This window comes from Dromiciops gliroides, chromosome 1 (assembly GCF_019393635.1).
Source record: "Dromiciops gliroides isolate mDroGli1 chromosome 1, mDroGli1.pri, whole genome shotgun sequence".
Taxonomy (NCBI): Eukaryota; Metazoa; Chordata; class Mammalia; order Microbiotheria; family Microbiotheriidae; genus Dromiciops; species Dromiciops gliroides.
In genome coordinates, this window is record NC_057861.1 from 11104832 (window position 1) to 11117311 (window position 12480).

The window sequence follows — 12480 nt, forward strand, 5'->3', positions numbered from 1 at the left end:
GGGGGGCGGGGGGGGGCGGGATTCCAGGTTCGCACGGCCCCGCGGCGGGAGGGGCGCCGCCCTCGGGAACAGCTGCCTGGCTCGCGCCGGGCCGGGCCGGGCCGGGGGCGGGGGGAGGGGGCGGCTCGCGGAACAGCGGGAACATGGCGCGCGGGGCTCGCTAGGCTGGGCGGCCGCGGGACCGTTATCTCCAGGCCGGCGGACGGGCGGGCGCGGGCGCGGGCGCGAGGCGCGGGCACGAGGCGCGGGTCCCGGAGGGCGCGGGCGCGGGGACCATGGAGCCGCCGTCGCCGGCCGCCCCCCCGGGCCGGGGCCGCAAGAAGCGGGAGCCCGAGCCGCCCCCGGTAAGTTGGCGGAGCCGCCGCCGCCGCCGCGGGCACTTTCTTTGTGGAAACTCCGGCGCGGGCCGGGCCGGGGCCGGGGCCGGGGAGGGCACTGGGGGCCCGGCCGCGCTCGGGCCCGGCTGGAGCAGGGGCCGCCCCGGCGGGGGGTGTGGTCCTCCTGCGGCCCCTCGGGCCGCGGGTCCGAGGGAGGCGGCCACCTGCGGGCGCCGCGTCCCGGGGTCCGGCTGCAGAGTGCCGGCGGTGCAAGAGGAGGGGTCCGGGGTGCGTGCCCCCCTCTGTAAAGAGTGAGGGGGTGCACGGGATAGGGGGTCCGGGGTGCGTGCCCCCCTCTGTAAAGAGTGAGGGGGTGCACGGGATAGGGGGTCCGGGGTGCGTGCCCCCCTCTGTAAAGAGTGAGGGGGTGCACGGGATAGGGGGTCCGGGGTGCGTGCCCCCCTCTGTAAAGAGTGAGGGGGTGCACGGGATAGGGGGTCTGGGGTGCGCTACGCGTGCCCTTCTCTGTAAAGTGTGAGGGGATGCCTGGGGTGGGGGTCCGGGGTGCACTCCGCGTGCCCCCCTCTGTAAAGTGTGAGTGGGTGCACTGGATGGGGGGATCCGGGGTGCTGTCCGTGTGCCTCCGTCTGCAAAGAATGAGAGGGTGCACAGGAGGTGGAGTCCGGGGTGCGCTTTCTGTGTCTTCTGTAAAGAGTGAAGGGGCGCATGGGATGGGGGCTCTGAGGGGCGCTCTGTGTGACCCCGGCTCTGTAAAGAGTAACGGGGCACCCGTGATAGGGGCTCAGAACCAAGTCCGGGTGCGTTCTCTTTCCTCTTCGGTAAAGTGTGAGGGGCTGCACTGGGTGGGGGCTCCGATCTCCAGAGCCAAGGCCGGTGCTGTTTCCTCTTCTGTAGAGGGGGAGGGGTGCTCGGGATGAGGGCTCGGGACTTCTCAAACCCAAGTTCTGAATTCTCTATTTCCCCCTTGAAGGTGTGAAGAGGGTGCCGGCGATGGGGGCCCCGCGGTCCTTCAGATTCAAGTCTTGTGTTTTCTGGATAGTAGTGATAAGGGTTCCTCCCGTTTTAAGTCTGTTATCCCCTCTCTGGATTTGTTGACTCCTCCGTAAGTGTCAGAGGGTGCACTGGATGAAGGCTTAGAACTCTTCCAGATAGAACCCGCTCTGTGCCTCTGTTTCCCTCTCTGTAAAGTGAGAGGGTGCCGGACTGTGTGATGGGTGAGGATTTTTAGTTTTCGGTCCTTTGTTCTTTCTGTCTCGTACCTTCTTTCCAAAATGCAGCCAAGGGCGGAGGGCAGCATGGGAAAGCAGGGCTGGTCTTGGAGTCCGGGAGAGGTAGATTCAAGTCCCACCCTTAGCTGTCTGTGTGACCCGAAGCGACGCACTTAATGTCTCAGTGGCTCCAGGAAACTTTTCAGCATCCTAAGTGGCTGAGAAGGAGCCGATCTGATCGGCTTCGGTAGAGGAAGTTCCTCCTCAAGTCACAGACCCAGTAAAAACGAAACAGCAACAAAAAGAAGGGAGAGGGGCGGACAGCAAGCCCCCGCTCTCCCCCCGACTTCTCCAACTTAATCCTACGACCTTGATTTCTCGGCGTGAGTTTCCTCACCGAAGTGCATGATGTCTTCCAGCTTGAGATTCTGTGTTGTTTCTCTGGGTCTGCTTCCTCCGAGGTAAAGTGAAGTGATTGGGGGCTAGCCTAGATCGTCTCCAAGGTCTCTGGCAGATTTAAGTACTGTGACATCTCCACTCTTTCCTCCTCTGCTCTCTTCTTCCCTTCCTTCGTTTCTTCATGCCTCCCTCCCTCCTTTCCTTCTTCCTTCGTCCCTCCCTCCTTCTCTCCTTTTCTTCCTTCCTCCCTCCCTTTCTTCCTTTTCTCCCTCCTTCCTTTTCCTCCATTCCTCCTTCCTTCCTCCCTCCCTTTCTCCCTCCCTTTTTTCCTTCCCTCCCTCCCTCCCTCTCTTCTTTCCTCCCTCCCTCTCTTCTTTCCTTCCTTCCTCCTTTGCTTTCTTCCTTTCCTCCCTCCTTCCTTTTCTGCCATCCCTCTTTCTTTCTTTCTTTCTTTCTTTCTTTCCTTCCTTCCTTCCTTCCTTCCTTCCTTCCTTCCTTCCTTCCTTCCTTCCTTCCTTCCTTCCTTCCTTCCTTCCTTCCTTCCTACCTCTCTCCCTCCCTCCCTCCCTCCCTCCCTTTCTCCTTCACCTTCTTCCTTTCCTCCCTCCCTCTCCTTTCCTCCTTCCCTCCCTGTCAGTAAAATTAAGTGATGGGGCTGGACTAGTGATCTTTAAGGTCTGTTGCACCCTTAAACCCTGTAGTTTCTCTCTGTTCCTGTTTCCTCCTCTGTAAAGTCAGGGATTTGGACTCAAGAATCTCTTAAATTTTCTTGCAGTTTAAAATCTTATTGTGTCTAGGTCTCAGTTTCCTCCACTATAAAGTACGGTGCTTGGACTGGGTGACCTTTAAGGTCTTTTCTCTCTCAAGGCCTAGGACTCCCTCTTTTCTTCTCTGTTTCCTGCTCTGCAAAGCAAAGAGGTTGGACCTGAGAGACCTTTGAGGTCTCCTTTACTTTTAAGCCTTGTGGTCCCTCTTAGTAACTCAGTTTCTTCCACTTGAAGTGACAAAGTTGGACTGGATGATGCTACATCTCTTGCAGCTTTAAATCCTGTGCTGGCTTCCCCTCTTTGAAGGGAGGTCTTGGACTCATGAGGGGAGAGGTTGAGACTTGGAGCCAGAGGAGCTGGGCCACCTTTGGGACCTCAGGCAAGGTGCCGCCCTTCTTTGGGCCTCAGTTTCTTTGTCTGTAAAATGGAGACATTGGTCTAGTTGGTCTCTAAGACTCTTTTCAACCCTAAATCTATGACCTTGAAGGTTTCTCGAAGCTTTTAATTCCTTCCTATGGACTCTCTGGGTCTGTTTCCTCTACCATCATGTGAAGGAATTGGGCCTGAATGACCTCCAACATCTCCAGTTTGAAATCCTAGGGTCTTTTTCCTTCTCTCCCATCCACTCTGAGAGAGGGGAGGGTGGAGAAATGGGGAGAGAGACAGAGACAGAGACAGAGACAGAGTGAGAGAGAGAGAGAGAGAGAGAGAGAGAGAGAGAGAGAGAGAGAGAGAGAGTGTGTGTGTGTGTGTGATGGGCCTCTAAGATCTCTTGCAGCTTTGGCTCCTGTGATCTCTCTTTGGATCTCTAGTTTTCTCTGGTGTCAGATGAGAAGCCTGGAGTATATGGTGCCCCAGGTACCTTCCCAGTCCCAGTTCTGGCAGCTCCAGAGGCATCCCAGTGTGGTTCTGAAGCTGGAGGGAGGCAATCCCCCCAAGATGATGACCCTCAAGGCCCCCTGCAGTCCTGAATTTGGGGATCCTGTAATTCTATCCTCTTCTCCCTCAGTCCCTTTTGTGGAGAAAGATAGAAATCCCACTTGTTCCTTGAAGAACACTGAGTTTCCTCATGGGAATTAGGCTCTTGAGGTTTGAATCCTTTTCAGTGGGACTGCATTCTGGGAAGTTTTTATGATGTGCAGCAGGTTTCCTGGCAAGAAGCTATGAGAAACTCTGTCTGCTCAGATGTGTAACATGCCAACTCCTTTCAGTAGATAAGAGGATCTGAAGAAACTCTGAGGTATCAATCAGCCAGCAGAGATGACAAAAAAGGAAAGTGACAAGTGTTGGAAGGACTTTGGGAAAATACGCATGTAATGCACCTTTGGTGGAGCTATGGGTCCTATGTAGCAATTTGCAACCATAGTCAAAAAGTCACGACAGTGTGCATAGCCTCTGATGACATTTTGTAGTCCTCAGAAAAATAAAAAATACAAGAGAAAAGGACCCATGTGGACAAAAATAGTTAGAGCAGCTCTTTCTGTGGTAGCAAAGAACTGGGAACTAAGAGAGTGTTCATCAGCTGGGAAACAGTTGAACAAAAATGAATGTATCTGAATATTATGGAATACTATTTGCCATAAGAAATTATGATAGGGATGGAAGACAGCTTTGAAAGACTTAAGAACTCTGATCCCTGAATCAACTTTGATTCCAGAGGACTCATAATGAAACATGTAATTCACCTTCTGACAGAGAGGTGATAGATACAAGTTGCTGAATGAGACATATTTTTGGACATGAACAATATGGGAATTTGTTTTGTTTGATTATCGATATTTATCCCAAGGATTTTGTTTTCTCTTAAAATGGGGATATGTGGGAGGGAGAGGAAATAAATGCTGCTTAATTGAAAAACAAAATGTAATGTAAAAAAAGATAATTAGCATCACAAGATTTAGAGATAAATGGGATGTTATACTATCTCTTTACAGAAAAGGAAAATAAGACCTGGAGAAGTTAAAATAATTTACCCAAGCGGGGGGGGGGGGCGGGTAAAAAACTGTAGGTTATTAGAGTCATTTGGTCATAAACAAAATGAATTATGCGGCTGATACTGGTTCATTCTGACAGGGATGGACAGAATGGTCCACAGGGAAAGCAGAGGGTCTTTCATGGAATACTGGGAGAGCCTCCTTATTGAGGTCATTGGAATTCAGTGTTGTGTTAGTCTCCCAAAGTCAATCTTTTTAAATGGATTATTTCCTTGCAATTCTTCACTACCTGTCCATTTTTAATTTTTCAGTTCTTACTGCTGCTAACAATTCTCATTTTCAGTACTTTCTAGAAGAACATCAGACTGTCAACTAGTTTGGCAGTTACTTCAAACTAAAATACCTAATATTTGCAAATGTGGAGCAATAGCAACTTATTCTTTTCCTTAAAGGAAATCTGAATTCACATATATTCTGAAGCATTTGCCATCTATACAAAGCTGGGTATTTGTAATTTATAGGTCACCTTTTGGAACTTGGTTGTGTCTAGTTCAGTAAGTGGTCAGATGGTTTGGCACTTACTGGGTACCTCAAGCACTGTTGGCTTGGTCTGAACAACTCAAATAAAGGTTGTGGTTGTCATGTGGGAGAGAAGTTTTTTCATCAAACACCAAGGGTTGCAGCAAGATCTGGACCGTGCTAGACGAGATGGCTTCTGAATTAATCTTTAAGAAAAGATACCAGGTTGCAGCTGGTAGATTCCATGCTTGGCTTTGAGTAATAACATCGAATACACAGGACTTTCCTCACAGCCACCGTGGATACCGGGGAATGCAGGCACGGCACCCTGCCTTTTCAGGTGAGAAGGCTGAGGGCCAGGCATGGCTGCTGCCTGCGTTCTCTGCTGGAATAAGGAGATAGTGCAGTTCTGGAAGAGGTCAAAGGTCTTTTTTGACAGTCCTCTGCTGTAGGATTCTCTTCAACAGGGATACCAACTTGTGTCACCATTAGTGTTCCTTTTACAGGAGAACCCCAAAAAGAAATGACAAGGACCTTGTTGGAGCCTTTGTCACAATCTTTCTTGGTTGGTTCACAATATAAGCTATTCCCCTGCCTGGTATATTTGAATTATTGATGGGGGTGGGGCGGGTTGGGGACTGGATCAGTGGTTTTAGTACCATGAGGAACTCCTGGGAGAGGAAACTCACCCTTGCTGGGTCACTGAGAAGTTAATCCACCTATCTAGGGTCACACAGCCAGTTTGGGTCAGAGGCTGCGCTAAGACCCAGGGCTTCCTGATTCCGAGGCCGGCTCTCTATTTACTAGTGCTCTTCTCAGTTATTAAAATAATTCTGATCTGATCCAAAGTTATCATCTCTTAGTAAATTCACATTCTGGTTCAAGTTTGTCACACTTCCATTAGTGCTTTCTAGGAAGCTCCATGTATTTCATGAAACGTTTTCTATTGGTTGGGATTCTTCCAGCCCTTCCCTCTAATACCTGCCCCTCCCCCATCTTTGAATTTTTTAGGAATTTGGTTGGGAAAAAGCCTATGACAGTTACATATGAATTTAAGCTTAATAATTTCTTTTTTCCATAAGAAACATTTTTATTTATAGTTTTGAGTTCCAATTTTGATCCTTCCTTCCCTCCCTCCCCTACCCCATCCCTGAGGCAGTAAGCAATCAGATGTGGGTTATACATGTGCAATTATGTAAAACATGAGCATATTAGTCATTTTATATAAGAGAGCTTGAATTAAAAAAATGAAAGAAAATGAAAAATAGCACACTTCAGTCTGTGTTTCATCAATATCAGTTCTTTCTTTGGAGGTGGAGAGCATTTTCCATCAATAGTCCTTTGGGATTGTCTTGATCATTGTGTTGTTGAGAATAGTTAAGTCATGCATAGTTCTTCATCAAACAATATCGCTGTCTCTGTGTACAAAGTTCTCTTGGTTCTTCTCACTTCACCATATATCAGTTCTTACAAATCTTTCCAGGCCTTTCTAAAGTCATTCTGCTTGTCATTTCTTATAACACAATGATATAGCATCATAATCATATACCACGGCTTGTTTAGCCATTCCCCAGTTGATGGGCATTCCTTTGATCTCCAGTTCTTAGCCACCACAAAAAGAGCTGCTATAAATATTTATGTACAAATATGTCTTTTTCTCTTTTTGGGAATGTCTTTAGGATGTAAACCTAGCAATGGTATTACTGGATCAAAGGGCATAGTTCCAAATATCTCTTCAGAATGGTTGGATCTTTTCACAACTCCACTACCAGTGGATCAGTGTCCCATAAGCTCAATAATTTAACTTTGGTTAAAAAACTATCATGGGGTGAGGGGCAGCTAGGTGGAACAGTGGATAAAGCATTGGCCCTGGATTCATGATGACCTAAGTTCAAATCCAGCCTCAGACACTTGACACTTACTAGCTGTGTGACCCTGGGCAAGTCACTTAACCTTCACTGCCCTGCCCCACCCCCAACAAAGACTATCATTGTCAGCACTGTTATTTTCCCTTTGAAGAAAAATGGCAGAGATACAGTAGCTGCTATGATGCTCTAAACAGTCAGTACAAGTGCATCAAATACTTATTAAGAATTAGCCAAAGGAAATATTTGCATTGGAAATAATTATTTGTTTTAGCAGTCAGTCAATCACCAAGTATTTATTAAGCGTCTACAACCTGCCGGGCACTGGGGACAAAAGACGAAAGAATGAAACCATCCTTACTTGCCAGAGACTTCCATTCTAACAGAGGAGAAAGCCAGAAGGGGAGGAAACACTAGGTAGCCCTTTGGCAGCCCCTTTACATTTTCAGAGCCCTCACAAAAACCTAGATGGTGGGTGCTATGATCATCTCCATTTTACAGATGAGGAAACTGAGGCAAATGGGCTGAGTGACCTGCCCAGGGTTACACAGCTAGTCAGTGTCTGAGGCAAGATTTGAATTCAGAGCTTCTGGCTTGACTTTCAATTATACAAAGTAGTTAAATACGAGGTAGTTTGTGAGGGAGGACACCAGCCATGGGAAGAAGGTGGGGAATGGAGAAGGTTTCATTCAGAAGCTGGTGGTTGAGCTGCAGGATCAGCGAGGTAGATGTGAAGAGGGAGGGCATTCCTGCCATGGGGGATGGTCACTGCAGTGGAAGAGGGACTGGAGATGGCGTGCCCTGTGAGGAAGGGAGAGATGGCCAGTTTGGCTGGATCACAAATGCAGGAGGAGAAGGCTGGAAAGCTAGGTCAGGGCCAGGTTGTGTGGGCTTTTTGTTTTGTTTTGTTTTGTTTTGTGGGGCAATGGGGGGTTAAGTGACTTGCCCAGGGTCATACAGCTAGTAAGTGTCAAGTGTCTGAGGCCAGATTTGAACTCAGGTACTCCCGAATCCAGGGCCGGTGCTTTATCCACTACGCCACCTAGCTGCCCCTGTGTTGGCTTTTAAAATCGAAACAGAGGAGGTTCTATTTTATCCTGGAGACCATAGGTGGCTCCTCGAGTTGACTGGTAGAGGAGTGGCCCGGTCAGATGTGCTCCCAGGGAAAATGACTTTGGCAGCAGCTTGTAGGATGGGGGAGATCGGGCAGAGATCAGTTAAGGGGCTGTGAGAGTTATCTAAGGGAGAGGTGTTAAGGGAGGGCCTCACTGTGTGATAGGGAAGAGAGGTCAGCTGCAAGAGATGTTGTGAAGGGAGATTTGCTAACTGATTAGATATGTGGGGTGAGGGTAGGTGAGATATGAGGAATCATAGCTATATAGAGATCTTAAAATTTTTTTGTGGTGTCTTATGTTAGGAATAAATTTGAGCCTTTCCATAATTCAGTTCAATAAGCATTGATTAAAACCTTCTCCATATGTCACTAGCTTGGTTCTAGTATTATAAGACAACAGTTCCTGGCCTTTCAGAGCCCGCCTTCTACTTGCCCTCTTGCCCCTGTCCCTCACAGAAACAATGCAAATCTCACTGCAGACCCACTCCACAGAGCTGCAGGGGAGACTCTAGTGGTCGCCTGTAATGGAGTCTCCTGAAAAAGCCCTACTTATTGTTGTCCAGTCGTGTCTGACTCTTCGTGGGGTCACAAAGATACTGGAGTGGTTTGCCAGTTTGTCCTCCAGGTCATTTGACAGATGAAGAAACTGAGGTAAACACGGTGAAGTGACTTGCCCAGGGACACACAGCTAGGAAGGAGTCCATGCAAGTCTGTAAATTGTGATTCCCAACTTCCACTTTCATTTTCATTCAAATTTTCCACCTTTCACTCATGTAAGAGAGCCAGGCTAGTATGAAAATTATGGTGTAGATGTTTCTTCCAATAGCAGGGGCCATGACCAGGAGGCAAAGGCTAAAACCATTTCTTCTTCCATACATCCCTAGGGATTTCCTAATGCCTGCTTTGTAGAAGGGTTGGGATACAAGAGAGAAGTTTTGGGAAAAGGAGAGAGCAGAACAAGAGGGAGATCCCCAAATTGCAGAAAACTAATGCTACTGGGGGGAAAAAACCCAAAAAAACCCCTAATGCTACTGTTCGTGGGAAACGGAGATAAAGGGAAAGGAAGAGAGCAGATGGTTTGATCTAAAGCACTCCATTCAATTCAGTGAACATTTATTAGATGCCTACTGTGTGCCAGGTGCTGAACATTTGCTGATGTCGCAGAAATCTCCTGGGAACATTGAGGGTGCTGTTCTTTGCCGGGTGAGTGGGCTCTTCATGAGCTGGAATGAATTGGCCCTGCGTTTGTTTAGCAGCCAGCTTGGGGCTAACTCCGCTTCCTAACATTTTAGGCCCTTGCTTTATTCTTAGGAAAAAGAGCAGACCTCATCTTTTCTGCAAACCGCTTAAAGATAGTGTAAGATGCAAATGAATCAGCCTCTTAGCATGTAGAACCGGAGGGGCTTAAGACCACAGGCCCGTCAAAAGAATCCTCTCAACAACGGGACAGAGAAATGGGTGGCCAGCCTTGGGTTGGGCAGCCTCAGGCCACTGCTGCCTGACCACGTCTTAAGCAAAGCTTCCTCTGGTGCACCTCTTCTCAGATGCTTCAAGACAACAATCATGTCCTGTTCAGAGGTGCATCCTTCTTGAGCGTCTGCCGCTGGCGACACCCCTGTCCTCTCTGAACGTTTGCCATTCTGCTCTCTCCGGCTTCTCCCCTTACCTGATGGAGGCTACTTCTCTGTCTGCTGCTGGATCCTCATCCGTGGCACATCCCCTCACTGTGGGTGTCCTTCCAGGCTCTGGGCTGGGGCCTCTTTTCTCTCTAGACTGTCACTTGGTGACCTCATTAGTTCCCATGTGTTCTGTGACCATCTTTATGCCGCTGACTCCCAGATCTGAGTCCAACCCCAGCCTCTCTTTTGACTTGTTTATTGGAGATTTCAAACTGGATGACTCAGACATCTTAGGCTCAACATGTATGAAGCAAACCTCATTAGCTTTTCCCCCAAACCTACTCATGTTCCACCTTCCTTATTGCTGTCAAGTATACTACCATTTTTTTTAGTCCTCTGGGTTCACAGCTTTGGTATCCTCTAGAAGCAAGGCGGGCTGGAGACAGGAAGACCTGAGTTCAGATCTAGGCACTTAGGAGCTGTGTGACCCTGGGCATCTTAACCTATGCCTGTCTGTTTTTGCATGTGTAAAATGGGATTAATAATAGCACCTCCCTTCCAGGGTTATTGTGCAGATCAAATGCAGTAATATTTGTGAAGCGCTTTGCAAACCTTAAAGTGTTATGATAATTAGTATCCTCTACTTGTACCCTCATTCACCACATATGTCTCTTTAATTGCCATCTCATCTCTTCCATCTCTGCATCCTTTTCCTATGGTCTCTGCTCTGCTCACAGCTGCCACTCTCCTGTGGATCTCTCACTAATCTTCAGGCTTTGTTTTCTGACTCCCCTGTATGACCATGGCTCACCCATCCTCAGAAACCCTCACCCGATTTGTTCATCCTTATTAGCTATTGTCCCATATTGTCCCATATTGTCCCTCCATTTCCTGACTAAACTTGAATTAAACCCTTTGAAGGACATCTATAGGTGAGGTTTCCACTTCATTTCCTCTCACGCTCTTCACTCTCTGTAGTCTGTCTGGCTTCTGACCCCACCATTCAATGGAAACTGCTTTCTCCAAAGTTACTCAAAGATTTAAATTTCCAAATCTAATGACCTTTTCTTCTTAGTTCTCATACTTTACCTCTCTGCAATCTCTCAATCACCCTCTTCTGTTTGGTACTCTTTTCTCCCTAGGTTTTTGAGACAATGGCCTCTCCTGGTCTTCCTCCTACCTCTTTAACCACTCCCCTCCACATTCATTCATTCATTTATTTATTTTCAACATTTTTTCCACTTTGAGCTCCAAATTCTCTCCTTCCCTTTAGCCCCTCCCCCACCCATTGAAAAAGCAAACAATATGATATCAATTATATATGTGAAGTCATGTAAAACATTTCCATATTAGCCATGTTGGAAAAAAAATCAAGAAAAATAAAGGAAGTGAAAAAGGTATACATCAGTCTGTGTTCAGGGTTCATAATTTTTCATTATGGATCCTTTGAAATTGTCATGGATTATTGTATTGATTAAAGCAGCTAAGTCTTTCTCAGTTGATCATCCTTACAATATTGCTGTTATTGTGCACAATGGTCTCCTGGTTCTGCTCACTTCACTTTTATCAGTTCATATAAATCTTTCCAGGTTTTTCTGAAATCTGCCTGCTGGTCATTTCTTACAGCTGTGGTAAAAATAATGGAATTTGGCAGACTGATTGGGATGGGCCACACCTGTCCTGTCCTGTCCTGTCCTGAGTGAGTATGCTGCTGATGTCAGCAGGAGAAACCACTCTCCACAGGCAGTTTGAAGGACCTCCCCTTTTGGGGGAGGGAGAGTAAACGCTTGCTGAGGAGAGCTCAGTCTTTCCGGAGTCACTTTGTTTCTGGTGGTGTGAGCTGCAGGAGCCGGCAGAAAGAGGTTCTTTCTTGGCAGTTTTGTCCTGAGGGCCCTAACTGCAAAGCTATTTCCCATTGAAGCTGCAGACCCCAGGTGGTGAGTTAACATAGGAGCCCTGCTCTTCTGAATTAGCTGAGCTGGAAGCAAGTTTGGGGATTGTACAGATTTAGGTTAGAGTTAGGGGGATTATCAGTTTTTTTCTTTTTCCCTATTCCCTTGTCCTTGATTTTATTAATTTTACCTTTGCTGTTTGTTTTATTCCCTTTAATAAAACCCGATTCATTTGTGGAAAAGAGGCTGTGAGGCTTCCTTCTTATTGGCCTGGGAGAAATATCTAAAAAGGCAGTTCTGAGGGGAGGGAGCTTTGGGCCTAGAGGTCCCTCATTTCCAGGACCCCAATATTACAGTGAGCTACTCAATTAACTCTCCCGATATTAAATTTGGCCCCCCACACAGCACAATATTCTTCCATCACCATCATATACTACAATGTGTTCAGCCATTCCCCAATTGATGGGCATGCCCACAATGTTCAATTCTTTGCCACCACAAAAAGAACTGCTATAAATATTTTGTGTACATAGGTCCTTTTACTTTTATTTCTTTGTGATATAGACCTAGTAGTGGTATTCTTGGGTCAAAGAGTATATATACAGTTTTATAGACCTTTGGGTCTAGTTCCAAATTGTTTTCCAGAATGTTTGGACCAGTTCACAATTTCACCACCAGTTCATTAGTGTCTTTATTTTCCCATTTTCCCACATCCCCTTCAGCATTTGACATTTTACTTTTCTGTTATTTTAGCCTCTCTGATAAGTGTAAGGTGGTTATGTCAGAGTTGTTTTAATTGACGTTTCTCTAATCAAGTAGTGATTT

The 12480-nt window shown here is 47.3% G+C and overlaps 1 protein-coding gene across 1 annotated transcript in view; it reads left to right on the plus strand.

The window, feature by feature from the left end:
- Positions 1-260: 260 nt before the first annotated feature.
- TTC28 (tetratricopeptide repeat domain 28) overlaps positions 261-12480 on the plus strand; it is a 668012-nt gene continuing 655792 nt past the window's right edge. Inside the window, exon 1 of the mRNA XM_043977397.1 lies at positions 261-344. Within this exon, the coding sequence (XP_043833332.1) occupies positions 276-344 (69 nt within the window). The 5' untranslated portion in view covers positions 261-275. The remainder of the gene's footprint in view (positions 345-12480) is intronic.